At 36.9% G+C, this 26,820-nt stretch overlaps 2 protein-coding genes across 2 annotated transcripts; both read right to left on the bottom strand.

The window, feature by feature from the left end:
* Positions 1-803: 803 nt before the first annotated feature.
* LOC134747467 (acidic mammalian chitinase-like) lies at positions 804-11,373 on the bottom strand. The gene is made up of 9 exons (XM_063682090.1): positions 11,334-11,373; positions 10,373-10,555; positions 9,943-10,043; positions 7,131-7,262; positions 6,723-6,850; positions 5,902-6,022; positions 5,213-5,398; positions 2,441-2,566; positions 804-935 (listed from the first exon to the last, which is right to left on the bottom strand). Exons 1-9 carry the CDS (start codon positions 11,371-11,373, stop codon positions 804-806), a joined length of 1,149 nt encoding a protein of 382 aa, XP_063538160.1.
* A 6,754-nt stretch (positions 11,374-18,127) lies between these two features.
* LOC134747466 (acidic mammalian chitinase-like) lies at positions 18,128-26,606 on the bottom strand. The gene is made up of 9 exons (XM_063682089.1): positions 26,552-26,606; positions 24,014-24,196; positions 23,609-23,709; positions 23,211-23,342; positions 22,802-22,929; positions 20,848-20,968; positions 20,172-20,357; positions 19,153-19,278; positions 18,128-18,264 (listed from the first exon to the last, which is right to left on the bottom strand). The coding sequence occupies exons 1-9, from the start codon at positions 26,604-26,606 to the stop codon at positions 18,133-18,135; spliced, it is 1,164 nt and encodes a 387-aa protein (XP_063538159.1). The 3' UTR covers positions 18,128-18,132.
* Between the last annotated feature and the right edge of the window lie 214 nt (positions 26,607-26,820).

Genomic DNA, 26,820 nt, shown 5'->3' with positions numbered 1-26,820 from the left:
ATTTTCATGTAACTTTTAGATTAAGTAACCTCAAATTGTGTTATATATATTTTACTTAATATACCTAATTATAGAACTAAGTGTAAAAAGAGATTGATACTCCAAAGTCAAACTAATTACAGGTTTTTGTTAAATTGTAATTTTTAACATTTAAAATAAATAAATAATAAAATAAAATCTATCGGTCTATTATCGAATATTTATAATGATTTAATTTATGTCAAGAGCTGAACAGGATTTTGAATATCCACCGACATATCAGTTATAGTTATGATGAGAAAATAGAAAATGAATCTTTGTACTATGGGATTTGTGCCTGAAATAAATAATTTCAATTCAATGCAATAATTGTAATTTAACCCAATACTCCGTGTTCGATAGATTTGTGAGAAAATGTGATTTAATCGACCTATGTGCAAAGAGCGTAATAGAATATGGTAAATTGTAAATATAGAACGACAACTAATAAGGATGCATTCGGGCAGCGCCAAAACAAGGTGCGATAAAACACAAAGACAATAGAATATAATAGAATAGGAATAGTTTATTTGTGTAAAAAAGGGTATAAATTGATGTTACATAATAATGTTTCCAATCCTAAATTTACCATAATACATGGCGTACAAATATTATTAAATTACTATCTAATATTAAACCTCCATTAAAATGTCACATTGAAAAATAATAAAAGTACAGTTAATAATAATAAATAATAAAATCATAAATTGTTAATATCAATTAAGATTGCAATTTGTCCACATAATTGAAAACTTTTTATTTTTGCAGCAAAACTATTGTTAAAGTTAACCAGATTTATACCCAGCAATGCCCGCTTTAATGAGCGGGAACTTCTTTCCGCAGAGGCCACTGAAGTCATCCAAGTCTACGGCCCAGTACATGATGCCTCCCAGGCCCATGGTTTTGGCAAATTTTGCCTGTAAAAACAAAGGAACCTTTATTTATAGAAATAAATAGATTTCAAGAAAAAGTGACGAAGCCCTCCAGTGGTGAAGGCCGGATTCGAACCGGCGTCTTTAGCTATCGCGGCTAACGCCATGAACCCCTTGCCTTTTTCATTTATATATGACATTTATTACTGTTTATAATTTATACAATAATATAGTAGTGTGACTACTTAAAAAATACAAATCAAAATATTTAATAAAATAATATAATTATTTCCCAAAGATTTCATAAAATCTGAAACGAAGCAAATACTACATTTCCAGTCAGCTTGCCGAGAAAATTAAAGTAAAATTTGCAATTATATTGCGACATTTGCGACTGCAGCTGCGGTATCGGGTGATTTCACTGTTAATTTCCTTGATAAATTGAGTTGCTGTTACCGGATTGCTGTCGCGATTAAAACATTTAACTATGTAACTTATTCTATTAAGGACAGAGTGACATTGTCCGTATCCTGCAAGAAATAAATAATACATATAACCTTTATGAATCCAGTGCAGTACGATGATATAAGCCTTGAGAATACTAGACTAAGTATATTAGTCAAAGAGAAGAAAACATTAACGAATAAACGAATTACGAATTAAGAATACACATTGATTTTTAGTTGACGAAGTATAATTTGCATCTATTCTTTATACATGATTCGGAACATTAAGTTGGAACAACCACATAGACAATGTTTGTAAAAAACTAAATAAATATTCATATGCCTTACATAATTTGCGAAAAGTAGTAAACCAGTCGACCGTTTTAATCTCTTATCACGCTCATGTAACGTCAACTTTGAGATACGGGGTTATATTCTGGGGTAATTGTACTGATAGAGAATTAGGGTTCAGAGCTCAAAAAAAGTGTTTACGATCAGTATGCGGTATACAAAATATGGAATCATGTAAACCCTATTTTATTAAGCTAAATATTCTCACGCTTCCCTGTCTCTATATATATGAAGTCGCATTATATGTTAAGTATAACCCTGACCAATTCTCCTATTTCAATAGTTATCGCCATCAATATAGAATACAATCTAGATCATGTAAAACAGCGTTACTTGCAAAAAGCTTTTTTGGAATGGCACCAAAAATTTATAATAAGCTGCCAAAACAAATTTAAAAAATTGATGATTTAAAGAAATTTAAAAAAATGTTGTATGATTTCCTAGTAAGTAAAGCATACTATTCTGTTCAAGATTTTTTGTCTCACACAGGAAATTTCATTTCCTTTTAATTTGTTGTGTTGTGTATATTTAATTATTAAGACTAGTTTATAATTGCACGCTACGGCTCTGTAGCTATTTGTGTGCCATGTGGCGAAACAGAATGATACTGTATTATACATTTAAGACCTGTTGTACCTATGTTTAACAAATAAATAATTTGGAATTTGAATTTGGAATTTGGAGATATCGGTGCAAGTCATACCCATTCAACAATATTTCTGAATCTCTATCATCCAGCCGCTTTCTACTCACCTTAGCCTTAATAGTGTGAGGGTTGTCGTAGCCGACCCAGAGGAGGTCCTTGTTGGCATACACGTAGTTGCCCTTCACCTCGGTGATGCTCCATTCAGCGGCATTTTTCTTTTGATCTTCGCAAATCTGAAATAATTGCAAAAAATTTGAAGTAATTGAAGTAAAAGTAGAGGGTAACTCAGATTTTTTTCTGACGGAAGTAACGCTCAGCATTCTATAGTCTATGTAGATAGTTTCCGCTATTCAAAAATAGTAAATGTCATATCATAGAGTAAATAATTATATATACTGAGATAGAGTATAAGTACAGTCAGCGTTAACTGCACTACGCCATCTAGTGGAAAGTGACAAACTAACTGGCACAAGGGTAATATTTTTTAGGGATTTTTTTATTCTTTTCATGGTTGATTAAATAAAAGTTGTAAATTTGTATTTACTAACAATCGTAAGGATATTTTATGACTGAATTAAGTTGATTTAACTAAATTGAATAAAAATTATTCCCGAAAATCAAAGCGTATCAAGAAAAATGACAAATTATTTTTTTCAGTACTAGAAAGAGCAGCAAAAATAATGAAAGTAAATTTAGTATAGTATTAATAAAAAGTATTTAATATAATCTGTTTGATCTACATATAAAAACGCAGGTACAAATTGGGTATTTTTTTAGTTTTTATAGAATTTATCAGAAATCGCATAAAAGTAAATACCAAAATACTATAAATAAATAAATACTTCTCCACTTCAATCCAACGCGTTTTGTTACAACGATAGATGCTGTTTTTTCAAGAAAATTTGCAAATTTAGAGAGTAAAATTTATGTATCATATTTCAGTTACCATATAATTTCATACATAACAAATTATGATGAAATTCAGATGCTTATTTTTAATGATTAATATGAATATAACATTTTTTGAACCGGTTTCAGCAGGCATTGGAAGCTATTGTAGAGAATATGGACAGAGTACTGGTCTATGGTTTATGTTTAGGTGGAAAAAAGACTGGGCTATTGCAAAGAAGTCCGGACACCTGCCATAACATTGCTTGCACAAGTTATCGAGGCAGGTGGTGACTCGCCACTCGTTAGATGGGCACCTGAAGCGCCATCGTAAAGACGGCCAGGCGCAACACTGGCATGAGCGGCTCAGGGGTGTCGAGAGGTGTGCTGCGCTTTCTCCGAAGTTACTCTCGGCGATATGCCCTTTAACACTCCCACCCCTGGAGCATATAGCTCTTACGACTCCCCTCTGGACGGCCAATGAAGGCAAGCCAGAGCTGAGAGTCCTGCGAGTCCCCTTGGGGTCCACTCCGACCGACGAAGACACGCCGGAGACGGAGACCCTGACCGACTCTCTGGAGCACTCGGGTCCGTGGGGTCGTCACTCCCCAACTGTGACAACTGATATAGCCTGTATCCAGTTACCATTGACAGCTATCATTGACAGGTAGATGTAGAGGTATGCTTGTCTAATTTATTTTTGAATTGATTCACATTTTGTGTAGAAACCACATCTTCGGGGAAAAAAGAAAGAAAGTAAAGAAAAGTAAGTTCTTTGTAAAGTACCTATATATGAATAATAAATATAATAACATTATAATATGTAAGTTATTAAAAGTTTAAGTTTAACCATTTCAGTGATATGTATCGTAAACGTCAAAGAAGTTTTACTTCAATCGCGCGTAAAGATTATACGCACACTCTTTTTTTTTTAGTATCGTCAATTCGTCAGCCAAGCACCTCGCACACCAGGAGGCCTAGCCAAGATGACAATCTGCGACGGAACGCTACCTGTCTCTCTATCGCACTAATATGGAAGAGTGATAGTGAAATAGAAACCGACAAAGAAAATAGAGCGCGTAGAAGTTTTGTATGTGTAACTTCTATATAATTACTGTATTTACTGTGTACTACAATTTCTTGGAACGGAACTAAATACCAGACATAAATATAATATGTTACTTGAATGTTCATTAATGCATATTTAGTTTCATGTTGTTGCATGTCGTTTTAAAATAAGAACATAACTTGGATCTCATTATAGCGGTGGATAGGTTATTGAGACTCTAAGGGCTTGGCCAAACACAAGGCACGACGCAGCGTCGCGGTCGCGTCGCGCGACCGCCGCCCATGCTAACAGGTTGGCGACGTCAAACAGACTGCGTCCCGCCGGCCCCTTGCGTCCACGTGGCGCGGACCCATACCGACCGACATACATCATACCGTGTGTTTGGCCAAGCCTTTAACGTGCTCTTAACAGAAAAAAACTATTTACCTACGTACCTACTGATGTGCGGAAAGTTTCAAAATAGTTGGAAAAGTTATCGGAAACTTCAGGAACATTTCATAGGAAATTAAATTTTTATTTTTGAAACGGACAATTTCGATCCCCATACTCCCAAATAGGTAAATGAGAAGTTTCAGAATGCTTTAAATGTGGAAATTTCGCTAATTTGAAAACATTTCTACACATCAGAATAGGGTGACTGCTATATAGTTATTGGCCACTCCATAGTAATTGGCCACTCTTAACAATAAGACTTATATGGTCTTGTTTCTTTCTGATTTGTTAAAAGTGGCCAATTACTATGGAGGGGCCAATAACTAGCAGACACCCTCTTCCTTCTCCTTGCTTCTCCTCAGTGCTGAGGCTCGTGACCTCCTACGTGGATCACATGAGTCCGGATGGCAGATTTCCAGGCATTCCGATCTCTTGCGACTTCGAAGGCATCATGGACTTTGATGGATAGTCAATTAGTCACCCTACCTACCTCATAGTAACTATAAGTTCCAGCTTCTCCGACGTAAGGGCCGGCTGCCCCGACTCCAGAGAACGGCGCCCCGGTAGAAGTGTCGTTCAGACTGGTCAAGGTAAAAGTCTTTCCATACGCTCCCAGACCCAACACCAGCTTGGAGGGACTCGCGCCGTTGTTGATCCAGACGTTAACGGAGTGGTTCTAGTATAAACAATATAGGCGGGTCATACACATTTTATTATTAAGCAAATTAAGAAAATCTAAAGCAAATTTTCACGCTGCACACTTACAGGCGGGATATTTTTTTTCAGTATTTGAGAATTATATCGTTATATCGTTATATAGTCGTTAACTTTTATTGTATTGTCCAAAGAAGTCACCTTTTTCTAGAATGTGTTTGACTCAGGTATAAGAAAGAGTAGAAATTCATAATTATGATTATGAGGTGTTGCTACTTAAACCCTTACCAAGTAAAGATTGAAGAATATCACAAAAATAGTAGGAATAATAATGAAGACATCAACATCATCTGCGAAGATACTGCGACTTTTTGTCTTGGGTTCAAAGAAAGGTTCTGCTACTATAAAGAATAGTTGCATTTAGCAAAAAAATCTATAAGTTGTCAACATTTATACATAATTTACCTCTAACTATACGTTGGAAGAAGAAAACCTGTTGGTAGTTTAAAGTGATTAATTACTCACGACATTTAAATTTAAGGAGGAGTCGTCAGTTAACTGAGCGTATAGAGGCGCATTTACTCCAGTCGCAGTATCCCAAGAGCCGTGGTAGTCGTAACACATCAGGTGGAAGTAGTCCAGGTATCTATAAAAAGGTATTATTTAAGTAAGTATAAATAAGTGCACATGTGCAAGTTGCGGAAGATTTCCAAAAAGTTTGAATAGCTTTAGGAATTTCACAGGAAACGTAATAGAAGTGCAAATTTTGATTTCCATACAATACTTATTATGAGAAGTGTCCGACATTTTCCAATAGCAATTTAGAAAACTTTCCGACGGCAGTTCCTTTTAAGTTTTACTTACGAGCTAGATAAGCCGGTGGTAGCCAAGTGATATGGGCGCGTAAATTTCAATAAAGGAGATCAATTTGAACGTACACTAAAACTTTAATTGTATCTAAATGATGTCATCCAAAGCAGATACGCTTTCCAGATTGAGTTTCGTCCATTGACCCGCCTGCTGCTATCTCTAGCGCACGCGCATGATTATATAGGGAAATTCCATGATAGTTGCCCCACTTTTTGAAATAGCTTTATAACTCAATAATTTTCCTGAACTTGTTTTTATATAAGTCGCACAGATTTTGTATAAATCGTGTTTTTGTTGACCTCTTAATAATGGGAGGCCTACCGTGAGGGAAACATGACTCGTCGCCGAAATGGGTCAGAGTATAGAGATGCCCTTTGAAATCAAACAAGCAAAATTAAAACACAACTATTACAGACGACTGTAATTTGAATCCCGTAACTGTTTAAAAAGTAAGTAGATTTTCTTTCATCACTTACTCATTAAGTTCGGTGACGTCGTAGGACAAATCGATGTTTGACTGGGTAACGGCGACGGCGGCGGTCAACAGATAAGATTTCGCTGCGAAGGCTTCCTTCAACTCCTTGATCAAAGTCACGAATTTTTCCTGAAAGATGCACATATTAAACAACTTAATGTGTTATGCCAGGTCATTCCTGGTACCTAGGTGATGAGGAAACTGTTATGATTAGTCACAAAGCCGATTACTTGCAACGAAGAAAGGCTAAACAATCTAAAAGGAAGAACGTTAAATTAATGAAAAAAGGAAGGTACTATAATGTACTAAAAGAAATGGCGGAGGCAGAACCGACTTGCCATTGTTTCATCAGTAAAAACTGCTACCCTCATAATGGAAAAAAGAAGAGAATTATGAGTATGTTAGGTACCTTGTCAGTGTCTGCTCCACCTCTTTGTCCAGGGTACTCCCAGTCCGCGTCCAGACCATCGAAGCCGTGGGAGTCAATATAGTTATACAAGTTACTGACTAGCTTTGCTCTCAATGTATCGTCGTTGACAACCTGCAGACATACAAAAATAGAACATAATTTTACTCATCCGTCTAATAGTATAAAACATCAACCTACACATGTACAATCGTTTGGGTATCCCAAAACTTGGAAGCTTTTATATAGAATTAAACACATACACATAACACACATTGCACGGGGACATTTAGGAAATAAGCTAAGTATGTGAGGTAGGTACCTAAATAAATAAAGAGACTACAAAGAGACAGAACCAGATAAAGAAGTCTGTGTACTTAAAATGTACGTAAAAAAACTGCGTTCAACTGGAACAGCTTATAGTCAATATCTGATGTGAGTGATATGGTACTGACCATTTAAATTATCCGGAACAAGTAATCTATCATTTTTTTGACGTTCCGGGTTCAAACCGCCAAGACGTTTCACTGTTGACTTTAACGAATTTCATAGGCACAGCACTGCAGTTTTTAGGTTGAGCACGGTCAATAAGTATGTAATATCCAAAATTATCATGGGTTTTAAATCTAATGCTATGGGCATTGATCGTATTTTTTTGGATATGTTAATCCTTACCTTGCCAGAAATGTTGCCAGCTATTACAGCAATGATTAACAGTGCTATTTTGACATCAACTTTCCCTGATATCTGGAAAACTGCAGTCATTCGGCCAATACCGAAATTAATAGTCCCTCCAATGTTCGCGACTTACGACCGATCAGTCTAAAGTCTGTGTTTTCTAAAGTCCTGGAAAAGGCTGTGTACGATCAGGTACTTCAATACTGCGAACTCTTTTGTCTACTGCCAGTAATGCAATCGGGCTTTAGGAAGCAGCATAGCACGAGCACGGCTCTTCTGGATGTCGTAAATAATATCCTTGCATCTCAAGACGAAGGCTATGGGACAATATTGACGCTGCTTTTACTCGTGTTTTTGACTCCATTAATATTGCACTCTTGCTGTCAAAGTTAGCCTTTTGCGATTTTGATAATTCAGCTATAAAGTTCTTCAATAGTTATCTTTCCAATCGCCAGGAACATGTAGAGCTTAGGAAGTCCAATGGGTTGATCGTATCGTCGGTTCCCTAACACAAGTATCCACTTTTCTATACAATTAGTATGGCAACTTGGTTACTTAAGTTGGGGCACCGACCGAACATTTTGACGCCCAGCCTGTTAAGAGGCGTGCCCTAAGGATCTATTCTTGACCCACTGTTATTTATATTGTACTCAGCGGACATTGCAAAAAACATCAAAAACAATAAATTTCATTTATACGCTGATGATTTGCAGTTGATGGTCCCTTTTCATAAACACGACGTCGGGGAAGCAATCCATCGTATAAATGAAGACCTCTCGAACATTGCTGAATGGTCTGCGAAAAATTCCCTAGCCTTGAACCCAGCCAACTCCAACTTCCTCGTCCTTGGAAGTAAAAAACAAATTTCAAGCTTTATGCAGCATGACGATAATGTTCAAATTGCTGGTATCCCAATTGAGCGAGTGTATTATTACTCGTAATCTTGGTATTTTAATTATTATTACCTTAGTTTCGAGGAGCACGTTATGGACACGGTCCGCAACTGTTTCTATAGGTTGAAAGTGCTTTACGGGATCCATCAATTAATTTCTGTAGACCTGAGAATAAAACTTTGTGAAGGTACTGTCTAAATTTAATTACTGTGACACAGTTATCCGACCGTGTTTGTACAAGAAAACACTAAAGCTGATCCAAAGGGTTCAAAATGCCTGTGCCCGTTATAGTTTCCACATTCCCCCTCGAACTTCGGTTTCACCTTACCTATCCAGTGCACCAGACCTTCACTTAGCTACTCTTCTGTTTGGTGTAATTAAATACGGCAAGCCGTCCTATCTTTTGGACAAATTACTTTGGTGACAACAATGGCGGACCGAACGTAATACAGCTAACCTGAAGCCGCTCATTACCCCGAAATATAAAGGTGCTGGATTCCGTGGCAGCTTCGGGTTCCACGCTACCAAGTGCTGGAATGACTTGCCGCCTCTTATTAGAAACTGAGGTTCCAAATTCGGTTTGAAACGGAAACTGCGTGAAATACTTTTTGACATTCAAATTACATCTGGAATTTTTATTTCTTTTTTCACCTTTATAATATCAAAATATTGTAACTACCCAATAACTATTCATTTATTGTGTTTTTTGTTTATATATATTTATATATCTTACTAGTATTTATATGTCACTCCCTAAGGCCTTGGCAGAATAACAGCGTTGGCATTTGCCTCGTTTGCAAATTGCAACAATATGCTGAGACAGGACCTTTTCCCTACTGCAACATTGCTGGACCCGTGTGTAATTTTTCTGCTTTGAATGTGGTAATGATTTTACCATTGTTTTTTTTTCTTTCATAGTATTGTCCAGTGTATGTGTGCCTCATGAAATAAATGTAATTCTTCTTCTTCTTACTTCAGCAGCTGACCCACGGTAAAGTTTTGAATATAAGATTACTAGTGACCGGCCCCGGCTTCGCACGGGTAGTTCAACTAATTTACACAAAACCTTTACAAATTATACATATAAACCTTCCTCTTGAATCACTCTGTCTACTAAAAAAAACCGCATCAAAATCCGTTGCCTAGTTTTAAAGATCTAAGCATACATAGGGACAGACATACATACAAAGCGGAAAGCGACTTTGTTTTATATTATGTAGTGATTCAAATACAAGTTTTCATACCGCTGTGAAGTTTGTTGAGCCTTCATTCCAACCACCAAGAGCAACCAGGATTTTCAAATCGGCATTCTTCTTTTTTAACGCAATGAGGTCAGCTACAGCATCTGCAACACATACAATTTATCATTGTGGGTGCGCTAACAATAGCTCGTCTTTATTATCGAGAAATTCACTTAAATTGATTTACCTGTACCTAAATTAATTGTACATATTTTAAATCAATCCTAGATATTTCAATTTAAATGTCTATATAGTTCGTTCTTATTCGTCGTTTTTGTTTTGCTTGTCGAACAAGTGAATTACTTAATCCTAGTTTGTGATTCACTATTTACCATTTCTACAAAAAATAACCTAAGGTTAGTCTTAGGACTAGATAGGACACCAATATTTGTGATCAAAGAGAATCCAGGGGTAAATATTGTAGGTCACTTACTGCTCTTTCCGTCGTTAGTAGTTTCTTCAGGGGCAATAATGCCTCCCGTGGTTCCGTTAAGCAAGAGGAAGGAATAGACGATATGTGTGCAGAGATCTTTGGGCATGTCGCTCACGCCGAAGCGGCCGCTTCCGGTTCTCTCGTTGGCCCATGTACCGTAGTAGCAGACCACTACGCCGCTCTCTGCAAATTTTTACTTAATTTGGAATACTTATTTTTTTTTTCTTCATTTGGATTGCCGAATTGGACCCCAGGATCTTCTCAATTAGCTTTTATAAGTTTGTTACCTTAGAACCGTTATTTTTAAACGGATTCGGATTATATATTTATCTGATGATAGGAACTGAAATCTTACAGGGATTATGCATAGCGATTTTTGTCTGGTAAAGTGGAACTACTGATAAGATCACACAACTCCTTAACGGCGATTTGTTTTCTTGGTTCCGCAGCAATTTCTGCTTATAAAAGTGTCTGAGGTAAAGTGAATTGATTATTTATACCACAAAATGATCAACGTAACTCCGTAATGTAACGATGTATGCCAGCCGTTTTGGGGCTTGTTGTGATTGTTATGAGATGCACTACGGTCATGATTTGAATGGCATTTTAAACTGTCTTGTAGTTGCCTTTTTGTGTTAAAGATTATAGCCCCTACATAACACCCTATTCTTTATTGCACACCTCGATATAAGAAAATAATACAGAAAGAATACAGCAACACAAGTAGAAGCAGACAATAACAGGTTTTATCGGTAAAAAGTGATCTCTTCCAGACACCCTTTAGAAAACGAAAATTTATAAATTTACACATGTCAGTAGGTGTTGCAAATGAAATGAAAGAAACCTATCACAAAATACACACAAAACAATCAATATACCATACAAATAAATATATTAGAAATTATTCATACAAAGTGAGTTGAAAATGATGTACCTAACTTAGAACCAGCAGCCAGGTTACCGGCGACGCACAACAACGCGCAAACTACTAAAACCTTCATTGTTAAATGTTAATAGAGCAAAGGCTACCAATATGGATATCCAAATGCCTTTTACTACCTCTATCTTATCTGTATAAAATTAGAAATAGTACTTGGGGTTCAGTTAAAAAAACTACGCCTTTATATACTCTTGTAATCTATTGTATTTCCTGTTTAAACAACTGCTGTCTTGATAATTAAGCATTAAAACGCAAATAATTGCAAATGAACCAGTCTATATAAATGTAAATGTATATTTATTTTACGCTGAATTTAAAATTATGATAATTTACCATACGCTTTCCTATGTATTGTTATTGTCGTAATTGTATATTGGTGAAATTTGCTTAAATTTCTAGAATTATCGACGGTAGGTAGATACAGGTGCCAATTAAAAAGAACATGGGAATAGGTAATACGCATTTTATTTCCTGCCTTCATAACTTCTTATTTATCTATAAATCTTTAAGGATTTGTACAAAAAACCGCGACTCGGGGTTTCGGTGTGTACGCCACACATATGCTCTTGTGTCACGGACGTGGACCGACTGGGACACCATGGATACTTCAAGACATGGGTCGCTTAATGACATAATCCGTCGGTCTCTTGCCACCATCAATGTACCCGCTCTTCTTGAGCCGACTGGCATTATCAGGTATGATGGCAAGAGGCCCGATGGGGTGTCCTTGGTTCCTTGGAGCTTGGGACGGATGTTCTACCTGCGTAGACACACTGGCACCGTCCCACCTCCAACGGACTAATGTAAAAGCGGGCGGAACGGCGGAAAGCGCCGAAATTTTAAAACGTAATAAATATAAGAGCCTCGGTAGAGAGTATCATTTCGTTCCATTTGGAGTTGAAACTCTAGGTCCATGGGGTCCCAGCGCGCACAAGTTGTTTGCGGAAATCGCAAAGCGTCTGGTTGACGTAACTGGTGACCGAAGAGCTGGCGGCTTCCTCGCACAACGTATCAGCATTACGATTCAGCGAGGAAATGCCGCCAGCATCCTTGGTACAATGCCTCAAGGGCCTAGTCGTTTACGTAGTACCACTGTATATATCTTGTATGTAAATTAAGAATTTTCTCATTTATACAATATATAGTATATATAGTACTTTATACAATATATATATATATATATATATATATATATATATATATATATATATATATATATAGTATTTTGTACAATTTATTTAATATAAAGTGGGGGTTTTCAGAAAAGATGGTACTATTTACTATTTTTTGAAAAACCATCAACTTTTTGGTTATTTAGACTCAGAATCACGAGGACTATCGATTTATAAAGAGAAAAAAGACGACGATTTTTGACGATCCAGTAAGCAGCGATTAATGTTATTTTCGAGGTCGATAATGTTAGGTATTTAGTTATCGCGTTTCTCGCTCGCGCCTATAAATGTACAGTCGCCATCAGATATATCGGAGTGGCTAAGGTGCTCACAAATATCTGAACACGACTCTAATTGCCAAGGCGTAATAGTGCGTGTTCAGATATTTTTGAGAACATCCACCGCACCGATATATCTGATGGCGACTGTACAGACAAGTAAAGGCTCGGCCAAACACAAGGCACGACGCAGCGCCGCGTCCGCGCTGCGTTCGCGCCGCGTGATGCCTGTTCAAACAGGTCGCGCGCGGATCGCGCCGGCCTTGCTCTCTCAACACGCCCTCATCGCGCGCGCGAACGCGGCGCGGACGCGGCGCGATGCGGGCGTGACTCGTGCCCGATACAGCAGCATGCGCGCGCGGAAGGTTTCTCATTCACGTCCGACTGATGTGACCCAGCGTGCCGCCGCGGGCCGCCGCGTCCGCGCCGCGAGGACGCGCGCGACGGGTCGCGACAGAAGCGGGGCGCGATGCCGGCGGGACGCAGTCTGTTTGACGTCGCTAACCTGTTAGCATGGGCGGCGGTCGCGCCGCGCGACCGCATCGCTGCGTCGCGCCTTGTGTTTGGGCGAGCCTTAAAAGCGAAATGCACGATAACTGAATGACGTCAGTTAGGTGTCAATTTTGATATCAACTGCATTCGAATTGCCCTGATAGTCTAATGCCGAATCGAAAATCATAAATACCATTGGTGGTTAGAACGACGGCTCCACGAAACTTGCAGCGGTAAATTTACTATTGAAAGTATTGATTATTATTTGTTTAGAAAATTACCAACTCATTTTAGAGAAAGGTAATTGTTACCTATAGTTTTACGTATAGGCAAACTTCGTATGTACCTAAATAAAATTATTCAAATTCGTTGCCACTAACTGGTTCAATAACCTCAATATGCAAATATACTGCGCAAATGGTTGGATTCACGCCATCGCCACTTAAACACACCAGCCGTACTTATTCTAAAACCATAATTCTGTCCCATCATAATATCAACACCGATTCGACTGAAACGATTTTAATGTTTTTTTCATTAAATGCGCATTTCAGAACAAATACCCCCTAGATACTGGTGCGAATTGCTCCGTATTAAATCGCACTCCCAACAGCAAATATTGTCTTAGAACACCCCTTCAACCTACGAAGTGTTATTACAGGAACCTCAACATATCTATGCTGTTACATACTCCCTATTTCAACAGCAAAGAGTTCACTATCGTATGATTTGTATTAAGGAAATGTTGTCGGTTATCTCGATCAGGCGTTCAGCATAGTTTCAAGTGTACCTAGTTCCAAGGATACCTTTGAAAGGCATACTTATTCAGTTTCAGTTTTAATTTGGAACTTAGAAATGTATTCTGTTGTTACGTATGTAACCTACGCAACAGTAAATTTGTTTGTTCTAAGCGACACTTGCACCATCCTAATAACCCGGGTTTAACCGGTTATACCGTTAACCCAGTGTCAAATTATACTGGTAATCATGCGGTAATTCCAGGTTTAACCCGTAAACCCTGGGGTTAATGAGTGGTGCAAATGATCCTTAGTGTCAGTCATTGCCATGGTTACAGTTAGTTGTCAAGACGAAAAATTACTAGAAATCCTGATTTTATTGTAAATAAATTGATCTAATATAAATTATTAAATTTATTTATAACAATAGGTACATAGGTAATAGTAAAACTAATTAAAAACTAAACTTAATCACTAAACCTAAAAATAAATGTGTATAAAACTACCTACTGTGCCCATCACGCAAGCTGCGTTGCCGCGTTGGATTGCGATGGACAGCCTTTGCATCAGGAAAAACCCGGAGCGGGGGTCAAGACCTCTTAGATTTGATGAAATCGTTTTATATACATTATTGTGCTAGTTTATACATTTCCATAATGGGCCATCTACTAAGCATATTAGTAGAACGTGAATCAACATTTCTCCTGACAAACTGTGCCAGAGATTATTATGAAGTATTACTTAGATTAACGCTCGTCGTTCCTTCAATCAAACAGTTCTCTCCGTTAATTATCGGCTCATGCCGATCCGGCGTCCGTCTGTTTCAATTCAATAGCTGCCGAACACTCAATTTCCTGATACATCTCGTTCGTTTAATTGATACGATTCGCTATTCTCGTCTATCGTATTCAGATTTTTCAAAGTATTAATGATTAACAAAGAAATTTACGTAGATAGCTAAGAACTGTAAATTGTCTTAAGTTAATGATTAAATTATGTTATGAAACATTATTATCTAGTTTTTTTTAAAGTTAGGCATGCATGCATGTAAGTAGGTATCTATGATGGCTTTAGTTATAAACTTGTAGGTGTATAATATAAACACAATATAAAACGATAAAACGACAAATTCAATCTATACTATACTATACTCTAGGTTCATGGGGTCCCAGCGCGCACAAGTTGTTTGCAAAAATCGCGAAGCGTCTGGTTGACGTAACTGGTGACCGAAGAGCTGGCGGCTTCCTCGCACAACGTATCAGCATTGCGATACAGCGATGCGATATAGGTACAATGCCTCAAGGGCCTATTTTAGATTTAAGCTAGTTATTAATTTCGTTTATTAAATCTATACTAATTACACATCTTAACTCGTAGGTACATCGCATAGGATTGGTATATCATTTTAAAGTTTGGATTTGGGAATCTAGATTAGGTATTAGGTAACCGTCTATTCTATTTTGAAGTCAATCATTACGCAGTCCATTTATTTTGAGTAGCTTTTCTTTTTCTTATATTTTTATAAATTCACACAACTTTCAGTTTTGTAATAGAGCAAACAATACGAGGAAGGGTTTAAAATACCAAAGTTTTTTATTATCATTTATTTGCTTCATATTTTTTACAGATTTCAGTACTTCATTTTTATTGACTTACTTCAGGGTTTACTATTGAGTTAAAAATTAATAGGTATAGCGACGTAACTTCGGTAACAATAAAATTATAGTAAACTGATTTCAACATCAGAACAAAATTTACCATTAGGAAATTTCTATGAAAATTTTACGCTTATGACCACAAACCACTCGGGACAGAGTTAAACGGAATCTAGCTAAGTAGGTACGAGGGCCACGTTGAAAGTTTTGCGTAACTTTTAAATAAAACCATTTATAAATAACCATAATAATATATTTACTGCTTCTCTAAATATTTCCCCTTACATTCTATGCACTTATTCACTCGCTCAGACCATTTTTGGAAGCATGAGGCTGATGAGGCCCAATCATTTGACTGCATGTTTTCGACGTGATGATTAAACGTAATAACCTAATAACTGCCTTATCAGGAGTCTTAAATGTCAAAATCCCTCATTAAATTCTTAATTTGGGGAAATAAAAGTCACAGGGTGCAAGGTCTGGACTATATTCATATTCATATTCGTATATTCATAATAATTCATATTACATGTTAAGAATTAAATAAAAGAATAACAATTAAAATAAAATTTGCATATTCATATTCGTATATTCATAATAATTCATATTACATGTTAAAAATGAAATAAAAGAATAACAATTAAAATAAAATTTGCATACAAGTGACATTTTCCACGTTTTCGGAATAAAAAAATGCTTTTTTTGTCTTTTTTGCGGTACGGGGGGACGCCTTGTAATGAATGTCATGATGCAGTCTGTGAAGTTGGGCTTGTAGAGTTAAAGGCTTGGCTCCACAAGAGATCTGATAACTTTTTAACAGTGCGAGCCTTATGGTTTCTTCTTGGCAACATTTTACATGAAAATGTTTTTGGTGGGATTTCACTTCTTTTTGTAAGTTGTTTATGACAATCTTCCATCCCCTAATTTAAAGGGTTGGGGGTAATTTGCTATTCAAAAATCCTGAAATACGTATCTGGAGGCATCAATTACACAATCTGCTTTTTACTGATTCCCCATACAAACTTCAACCCCCTTTTTCCCCCTAACGCTCTTTTCCACGCCCTTACGGGGTGATTTGGGGTTGAAAACTATTCTATATCCTTCCCCATAACAAAAACTACAGATCTACATACCAAATTTCAACTAAATCTGTTCAGCGGTTATTAATTCCCCAAACAAAATTCCACCCCCCTTTTCACCCCCTTAGGGGCTAAAAATTTCAAGTTTTTGAATTTTTCTGTCTTACCAAATTTCAGTTTTCTAGGATTTCAGGAAGTACCCTAAAGGTTTTTATGATCATCAGTGAGTGAGTGAGTGAGTGAGTGATCTAAAGTATACGAGCTATGTAATTGAATTGTTTTATGTTAAATTAGTCTAATGACATCATATCCCGAGAATTTTGTTTATCTGGTATAATCCAAACCCAAGTTATGAGAGTTCAAAAAATGACGAAGCGCTTCGAGAAAAGGTAGGTAGAGTGCCCTTGCGCTTCGCTTTGCTCGTCTTGGCGAGGGCACTTCCGTGCCCCAAGAACTAGTTAAAATATCGGTAGCTAATTTGTTAGCACCTTGTAATATATAATATAAATAATAAAGTAATTTCAAATTGCAATATCCTTTATTTACCACAATGAACAAAATTATTATCTTTATTTATCTTTCATCTTAGGCTAGGTTTTTTATTATATATGGGGTGCTACGGACAGGAAACCTCCTAGGGTGCTGAGTCCCTTCTCATTCCTCTTGATCAGCTGATCCGGGGGAAAGGAAGGGCTCTCGGACGGTGCGCCCCGGGGGCAACGGTAAGTAATCTCTTAGTTTCCAGGTAATTGCTGTCAATGCTGTCGGTGCGTCCAGAGTCCTGTCATGGGGGGGTCAGGGGGTTCCGCCCAGGGTGTCCTCTCAATGAGGGAGAGTGTTAGTGTTATGGAGTTAGTGAATGGAAGGTTAGTGTTAATTAGTTTTAGGTACTTATTATTTTTCATATTGAACACTAACCTAGATTAGAATTAGAATTTTAATTTAGCTTTGCGTTTTATATTTTGTTAGTAGTAGTAGCACCGCCCACAATCTCTCTGCTTTGCCTTAAAATTGACTGGTAGAGAATGCTTTTGGCATTAAGTCCACCTTTTGTACGATAAGTTTACTGTTGTGCAATAAAGATTAAATAAATAAATAGAAATAGGTAGCTAAATAATAACTTTTGTACTATGGGATTTGTGCCTGAAATAAATAATTTCAATTCAATTCAATAATTGTAATTTAAACTATAATACTCCTTGTCCGGTAGATTTGTGAGAAAATGTGATTTAATCGACCTATGTGCAAAGATCGTAATAGCATATAGTACTTAAATTGTAAATAACGTCAACTAATAAGGATGCATTCGACGAAGCGCCAAAACAGGGTGCGATAAAACACTAATACAATAAATCCACATAATTGAAAACCTTTTATTTTTTGCAGCAAAACTAGGTGTTGTTTAAGTTAAGCAGAGTTATATCCAGCAATGCCCGCTTTGATGAGAGGGAACTTCTTTCCGCAGAGGCCACTGAAGTCATCCAAGTCTACGGCCCAGTACATGATGCCTCCCAGGCCCATGGTTTTGGCATATTGTGCCTGTAAAAACAAAGGAACCTTCATTTATTGAAAAAAAGATTGCAAGAAATCTGAAATGAAGCAAATTTAGCAAATACTACATTTCCAGTCAGCATGAGAAAATTTAAGTAAAAGTTGCAATTATATTGCGACATTTGCGACTGCAGCTGCGGTATCGGGTGATTTCACTGTCAATTTCCGTGATAAATTGAGTTGCTGTTGCCGATTTGCTGTCACGATTAAAACGTTTAACTAAGTAGGTACGTAACTCATTATATGTATCAAAGATAGATATAACTCCGTAATAGATGGATACAGTCTAAGGAAAAAACGTGCCTCGAAAATCACGAAAATTTGATTCTCGATTAGATGGCGCCACTAGTTTTGGCCTACTCTCGTATAGAGGGTGTTGACTGTTTCGTTTGTAATTTATAATTTTAACGCATACCAGTGAAAGAACATGGGTCAAAATCATATAAAAATAATTAATGCAAATAAAAAAATCATTTATCCATATTTAAATACATTTTAACGTATTTATATAAATCTTCATTTTTAGTTTTAAAGTATGTCGATAGATGGCAGTGAATTTACAGTGGTTACAAAATTTACTATGACAGTACCGCTCTATCTTATTATATCCTGTATGTATTAAGGAGATTGACAGTGACACTGTCCGTTTCCTACATGAAATAAACAATACATGTATTCTTTATGAATCCAGTGCGGTACGATGGTATAAGTCTTGAGAATACTAGACTACGTATATATTAATCAAACAGAAGAAAACATTAAGAATACATTGAATTTTAGTTGACGAAATATAATTTTCATCTATTCCTCATACAAGATTCGAGATATCGGTGCAAGTTCTTCTGAATCTCTATCATCCAGCCGCTTTTTACTCACCTTAGCCTTAATAGTGCTAGGGTTGTCGTAGCCGACCCAGAAGAGGTCCTTGTTGGCATACACGTAGTTGCCATCCACCTCGGTGATGCTCCATTCAGCGGAGTTGTTCTGTTGGTCTTCGCAAATCTGAAATAATTGCATAACTTTTTAAATCAGTATCGTCAATTCGTCAGCCAAGCACCTCGCACATCAGGAGGCCTAGCCAAGATGACAATCGTCTGCGCTACGACAACGGAACGCTATCTGTCTCTCTATCGCACTAATATGGAAGAGTGATAGAGAGACAGGTAGCGTTTCGTTGTCGTACCGCAAACGATCGACATCTTGGCTATTCCCCCTGGACATAAATAGAAACCGACAAAGAAAATAGGGCGTGTACAAGTTTTGTATGTGTAACTTCTATATGCTCGCTGTGTATTACAATTTCTAGTAACGGAACCTAAATACCAGACATAACTATAATATGTTACTTGAATGTTCATGTATATTTATAGTTTCATGTTATTGCATGTCGTTTTAAAATAAGAACAAACCTTGGATCGTATAGCGGTAAATATGTTTTTGAGACTCTTAACAGAAAAAAACTCCCTACCTACACATGTGCGGAAAGTTTCAAAATAGTTTGAAAAGTTATCGGAAAGTTCAGGAACATTTCATAGGAAATAGGTAAATGAGAAGTTTCAGAATGTTTTAAATGTGGAAATTTAGCAAATTTGAAAACTTTTCTGCACATCATGCAGTATAGGGTGACTGCTATATAGTTATTGGCCACTCCATAGTATTTGGCCACTCTTAACAATAAGATTTCTATGCCCATGTTTCTTTCCGATTTGTTAAGAGTGGCCAATTACTATGGACGGGCCAATAACTAGCAGTCACCCTCTTCCTCTTTCTTGCTTCTCAGTGCTGAGGGTCGTGACCTCCTAATGGAGCACATGCTTCCGGATGGCAGATTTCCAGGCATTCCGATCTCTTGCGATTTCTAAGGCATCATGGACCTTAATGGATACCCTACCTACCTCATAGTAACTATAAACTCCAGCTTCTGCGACGTAAGGGCCGGCTGCCCCGACTCCAGAGATCGGCGCCCCGGTTGAAGTGTCGCTCAGATTGGTTAGGGTAAAGGTCTTTCCATACGCTCCCAGACCCAACACCAGCTTGGAGGGACTCGCGCCGTTGTTGATCCAGACGTTAACGGAGTGGTTCTAGTATAAATAATATAGGTGGGTCATACACATTTTATTATTAAGCAGAGTAAGAAAATTTAAAGCAAGTTTTTACAATGCACACTTACAGGCGGGATAATTTTTTTCAGTACTTGAGACCTATACCAGAGTAGTAAACTTTAATTGTATTGTCCACAGAAGTAACCTTTTTCTAAAATGTGTTTGACTCAGGTTTGAGTGGAAGAGTGGAAATTTATAATTATGATTATGAGGTGTTACTACTTAAACCCTTACCAAATAAAGATTGAAGAATATCACAAAAATAATAGGAATAATAGTAAAGATATCAACATCATTTGCGAAGATACTCCGACTGTTAGTGTCGGGTACAAAGAAAGGTTCTGCTACTATGAAAAATTGTTTCATTTAACAAAAAATAAATAAAAGTTAAGTCAACATTTATCCATAATTTCCCTCTAACTATACGTTGGAAGAAGAAATGCTTAGTTTAAATTGATTAATTACTCACGACATTTAAAACTGAGGAGTCGTCGTCAGTTAACTGAGCGTATAGAGGTGCGTTTACTCCAGTCGCAGTATCCCAAGAGCCGTGGTAGTCGTAACACATCAGGTTGATGTGGTCCAGGTATCTATAAAAAGGTATTATTTAAGTAAGTATAACTAAGTGCATATGTGCAAGTTGCGGAACGTTTCCAAAAAGTTGAAAAAGTTCTAGGAAATTTGAGGAAAATTTCACAGGAAACGTAATGGAAGTGCAAATTTTGATTTCCATACAGTACTTACCTATATTATGAGAAGTGTCCGACATTTTACAATCGCAATTTAGAAAACTTTCCGACGGCATTTCCTTTAAGGTATTACCTACGAGCTAGATCTCACTAATAAAGGGGCCCACTGACTATCAGTCCGCCGAACGATATCGGCCTGTCATTTGTTCGGAACTGTCAAATTTTTGTTCTAACTGACAGGCCGATATCGTCCGGCGGACTGATAGTCAGTGGGCCCCTTGGGTAGTGGTAGCCAAAAGCCAAGTGATATGGGTGCGTAAATTTCAATAAAGGAGATCAATTTGAAAGTACACTTTAACACCTTATTGGTATCTAAATGATGTCATTCAAAGCAGAGACGCTTTCCAGATAGAGTTTCGTACATTGACCCGCCTGCTGGTATCTCTATCGCACGCGCATAATTATATAGCTGTCCCGCCCATGATGTCGGTTGTCAATGTCACTGTGCGAGCGTGTTAGCAATATAATAATGCACGTGCAATAGAGTAGCAAATAAATGTGGAAAGCGTATCTTCTTTAGTTATCATTCACGCGACACGCACGGGCGGATGATAACAAAATGATAATATATTTTTGATGTCAAAATGTGAGGTTGAATCGGCCTACGGAGGTTCAAATCTTGGCTTATTCAGTGTGTCGCAATGTTTGTGTGGATATTTTCAATATTTTTTTCAGGAAAAGATAACGTCACGTAGCCTAGAACTAGAATTTCTTGAAACATAATTTCAAAACTAAGTAGATTCTAAGGCCGCAATTGTTAAGCCGTGATACCTATCTAACCGGAATTACCTTCATATTTCGCTTTTAAGAAAACCAAATATTTGTATATTTTTAAAAAAAGTTAATCTTTTTTAGGGTTCCGTACCCAAAGGGTAAAAACGGGACCCTAATTACTAAGACTCCGCTGTCCGTCTGTCCGTCCGTCTGTCCGTCTGTCCGTCGGTCCGTCTGTCTGTCTGTCTGTCTGTCTGTCTGTCACCAGGCTGTAGTATCTCATGAACCGTGATAGCTAGACACTTGAAATTTTCACAGATGATGTATTTCTGTTGCCGCTATAACAACAAATACTAAAAACAGAATAATATAAATATATATAATATATATATTCTTTGCAAATAAATACTTACTTACTTTATAAATATTTAAATGGGGCTCCCATACAACAAACGTGATTTTTTTGCTGTTTTTTCCGTAATGGTACGGAACCCTTCGTGCGCGAGTCCGACTCGCACTTGTTTTTCTCACTGCACCCACCTTGACGCTTTTCTGTGTTGCCCTATGGTTGACTGGTAGAAAATGCCTATAATGGCAGTAAGTCAGCCTTTTGTACTCTTTTTTATGTGCAATAAAGTTTAAATAAATAAATAAATAATCGCCTATTCCATTGTTTTTTTTAGGATATAGTGACCGTTATAGCTCATGAAATACGGCGTTTCGTGAACCAAACATTTCCTTTGGCAGGACTGGAAAATTTGGATGGCTCCACTTCTTAAATACTTACATCATAGAAATACAAAGATTAATTCTGCCAAAGGAAACCTTTAGTTAGGAGAAAGCCATATTTGCCCTTTTTATGAACTTAGTGTAGAAAGTAGAAACACAACTATTACAGAGGACTGTAATCTGAATTTCGTAACTGTTGAAAAAGTAAGTAGATTTTTTTTCATCACTTACTCATTAAGTTCGGTGACGTTGTAGGACAAATCGATGTTTGACTGGGTAACGGCGACGGCGGCGGTCAACAGATAAGATTTCGCTGCGAAAGCTTCCTTCAACTCCTTGAGGAAAGCCACGAACTTTTCCTGAAAGATGCATATATTAAACAACTTTAATGTGTTATGCCAGGTCATTCCTGGTACCTAAGTGATGAGGAAACTGTTATGATTAGTCACAAAGCCGATTAATTGCAACGAAGAGAGGCTAAACAATCTAAAAGGAAGAACGTTAAATTAATGAAAAAAGGAAGGTACTATAATATACTAAAAGAAATGGCGGAGGCAGAACCGACTTGCCATTGTTTCATCAGTAAAAATTGCTACCCTCATAATGGGAAAAAGAAGAGAATTATGAGTATGTTAGGTACCTTGTCAGTGTCTGCTCCACCTCTTTGTCCAGGGTACTCCCAGTCCGCGTCCAAACCATCGAAGCCGTGGGAGTCAATATAGTTATACAAGTTACTGACCAGCTTTGCCCTCAAAGTATCGTCGTTGACAACCTGCAGACATACAAAAAATACATAATTTTACTCATCCGTCTAATAGTATAAAACTTCAACCTACACATGTACAATCGTCTGGATATCCAAAATTTGGAAGCTTTTATATAAAATTAACATTTAAGAGATAAGCTAAGTATGTGCGGTAGGTAACTACTTAAATAAATAAAGAGACAGAACCAGATAAAGAAGTCTGTGTACTTCAGCAGCTGACCGACGGCAAAGTTTTGAATAAGTATAGGATTATTCAAATATAGTTTTCTTACCGCTGTGAAGTTTGTTGAGCCTTCATTCCAACCACCAAGAGCAACCATGATTTTCAAATCGGCATTCTTCTCTTTTAACGCAATGAGGTCAGCAACAGCATCTGCAACACGTAAAATTAATCATTGTGGGTGCGCTTACAATAGCTCATCTTTGTTGTCGAGAAATTCACTTAATTTGATTTACCCGTACCTAAATTACTTAATTGTACATATTTTAAATCAATGCTATATTTAAATTCAAATGTCTATAAAGTTCGTTCTTATTCGTCGTTTTAACCCTAGTTTGTGATTCACCAATCACCATTTCGACAAAAAATAACCTAAGGTTAATAATCTTAGGACTAGATAGGACACCAATATTTGTGATCAAAGAGAATGCAGGGGTAAATATTGTAGATCACTTACTACTCTTTCCGTCGTTAGTAGTTTCTTCAGGGGCAATAATGCCTCCCGTGGTTCCGTTAAGTAAGAGGAAGGAATATACGATATGCGTGCAGAGATCTGTGGGCATGTCGCTCACGCCGAAGCGGCCGCTTCCGGTCCTCTCGTTGGCCCATGTACCGTAGTAGCAGACCACTACGCCGCTCGCTGCAAATGTTTACTTAATTTAAAATATTTCATTTCTTTTTTTTTCATTTGGATGGCCGAATTGGACCTCAGGATCTTCTCAATTAGCTTGAAAGGTTTTATAAGTTTGTTACCTTAGAACCGTTATTTTTGAACGGATTCGGATTATATATTTATCTGATGATAGGAACTGAAATCTTACAGGGATTATGCATAGCGATTTTTGTCTGGTAAAGTGGAACTACTGATAAGATCACACAACTCCCTAACGACGATTTGTTTTCTAGGTTGCCAAGCAATTTCTGCTCAATAAAAGTGTCTGAGGTAAAGTGAATTGATTATTTAGACCACAAAATGATCAACGGAACTCCGTAATGTAACGATGTATGCCAGCCGTTTTGGGGCTTGTTGTGATTGTTATGAGATGCACTATGGTCACGATTTGAATGGCATTCTAAACTGTCTTGTAGTTGCCTTTTTGTGTTAGAGAATTATTGAATTAAGAATACCTAGGGTATTTGTATAAACGAATACCCTATTCTTTATTGCACACCTCAATAATTACATTTAGAAAACAGCAACACAAGTAGAAGCAAACAATAACAGGTCTTATCGCTAAAAAGTGATCTCTTCCTGACAACTTTTAGAAAATGAAAATTTATAAATGTACCTACACATGTCAGTAGGTGTTGCAAATGAAATGAAAGAAACCTATCACAAAATACTAAAGCAAACAATATCCCATCAAAAACATTACATGTAAAAAGATGCAAGTCTCGCAACGCGATTCGGATCTTCTACTAAAAAAAAGTTTTGAGATGTAATGTGAAATCAAGTCGGTTTAGTCAGTGCCAGAGGATGTTTAAAATAAAACCGTATCAATATTAGATATCTTAAATTTTTGATACGTATTATTGACCATCGCACGGCTGTATAATGACATAAGGATCATCGTCAACTATTAAAAATAATTTTAGTTGAACATAACACTTGCGCTAATCACATGCAGTTTGAGCATTACCATAGAGTAACTTATACTAGAGCGGTACTGTCATAGTAAATTTTGTAACCCCAGTAAATTCACTGCCATCTGTCGACACACTTTAAAACTAAAATTGAAAATTTGTAAAAATACGATAAAATGTATTTAAATATAGATAAATGATTTTTTTTATTTGCATTAATTATTTTGATGATTTTGACCCATGTTCTTTCACTGATATGCGTTAAAATTGTTAAATAACAAACGAAACCGTCAACGCCATCTATACGAATGTAGGCCAAAACTCGTAGCGCCCTCTGAACGAGAATCAAATTTTCTTGATTTTCGAGGCACGTTTTTTCCTTAGACTGTATCCATCTATTACGAAGTTATATCTATCTTTGGCATTACACATTATTACGAGTACGGTACGAGTAAAGCATTATGTGCGATTGCCAAGTCATTATATGTATTAAAACTTAAAGATATCTAATCTAATATTGATACGGTTTTATATTAGCATCTGGCACTGCCCAAAATAACTGACTTACACATTACATCTCAAAACTTGTTTTTAGTAGAAGAGTTGCGTTACGAGACTTGCATCTTTTTACATGTAATTTCATGTCATGTCATGTCATGTAATATCATGGGATATCTTTTTGTAGGTAAGTAGTCCTTCTTTTCGGGTGCTACTTCTTGTACCGTACGTCAGCTACCACTTTTCTCAAAGCTCATACCCATTCCACACTATACTCGTACTAAAACCTATACCATATTCATATCCTTACCATACTCATATTGTACATAATTATCTTCATACTCACATCGTACATCTTAGACCTTTGTATTACCTACTATTTGTAGGAACTGCAAAAGTAACTTTGTAATAGCATATATTTATATGTGACTACAAACTTACTTATGCATTTCTTTAATCTTTATAAAGAGACTGATATTGCAATATTTTCAGGTTCTTTATGGCTTGATATGGTAAAACCTACTTATGTTTTAGATTTGAATCTTGTGGGTCTGCTAGAAGTACCTTAGAATTATGATGATAGGTGAGTGAGTGAGCGTGTCAGTGACAAAACTAAGGAACTTTGACGTGCAATAATTCTTAAACTACAAGTTCAAATTGAATGTTCTTGGAAATATATCTAAGCCATATTATGCCCTATATGTCACTGAAAATTCAGGGGTCTAGCTTTAGCCAGACCAAAATTACAGGACGTCTAAAATGGCTTGAATGGCTTTGAGAAAAGGATGGTACGGCCGTGCCTCTTTTTTTGCTCGACTTGGCTTACCATACAAATAAATAGATTAGAGATTATTCATACAAAGTGAATTGAAGATGATGTACCTACTTAGAACCTACTTACTCCTATACTTACCAGCAGCCAGGCTACCGGCGACGCACAATAACGCGCAAACTAGTAAAACCTTCATTGTTAAAGGTTAATAGAGCAAATACGGATACTCAAATGCCTTTTATGACAATAACAAACTCTATCTTATCTGTACAAAATATAGCACTAGGGGTTTAGTTGAAAAACTACGCCTTTATATACTCTTGTAATCTATTGTATTTCGTGTTTAAACAATGATAATTAAGCATTAAATTGCAAATAATTACAAATGAACCAGTCTATATAAATGTAAG

This window comes from Cydia strobilella, chromosome 14 (genome assembly GCF_947568885.1).
Source record: "Cydia strobilella chromosome 14, ilCydStro3.1, whole genome shotgun sequence".
Lineage (NCBI taxonomy): Eukaryota > Metazoa > Arthropoda > Insecta > Lepidoptera > Tortricidae > Cydia > Cydia strobilella.
Note: the sequence above shows the minus strand (reverse complement) of the source record. Positions and strands in the feature narration are given on the sequence as shown.

Coding starts and splice junctions, on each gene's coding strand:
- LOC134747467 (XM_063682090.1), bottom strand. CDS start 11,373: ATGAAGGTTTTAGTAGTTTGCGCGTTGTTGTGCGTCGCCG. Junction 2,567..5,212: donor GAACTTATAGTTACTATGAG/GTAGGTAGGGTG, acceptor CAATTATTTCAG/ATTTGCGAAGATCAAAAGAA. Junction 936..2,440: donor CTCACACTATTAAGGCTAAG/GTGAGTAGAAAG, acceptor TTGTTTTTACAG/GCAAAATTTGCCAAAACCAT.
- LOC134747466 (XM_063682089.1), bottom strand. CDS start 26,606: ATGAAGGTTTTACTAGTTTGCGCGTTATTGTGCGTCGCCGGTAGCCTG. Junction 24,197..26,551: donor CGCCGGTAGCCTGGCTGCTG/GTAAGTATAGGA, acceptor AAACATTTGCAG/CGAGCGGCGTAGTGGTCTGC. Junction 22,930..23,210: donor GTGGAGCAGACACTGACAAG/GTACCTAACATA, acceptor TGCATCTTTCAG/GAAAAGTTCGTGGCTTTCCT.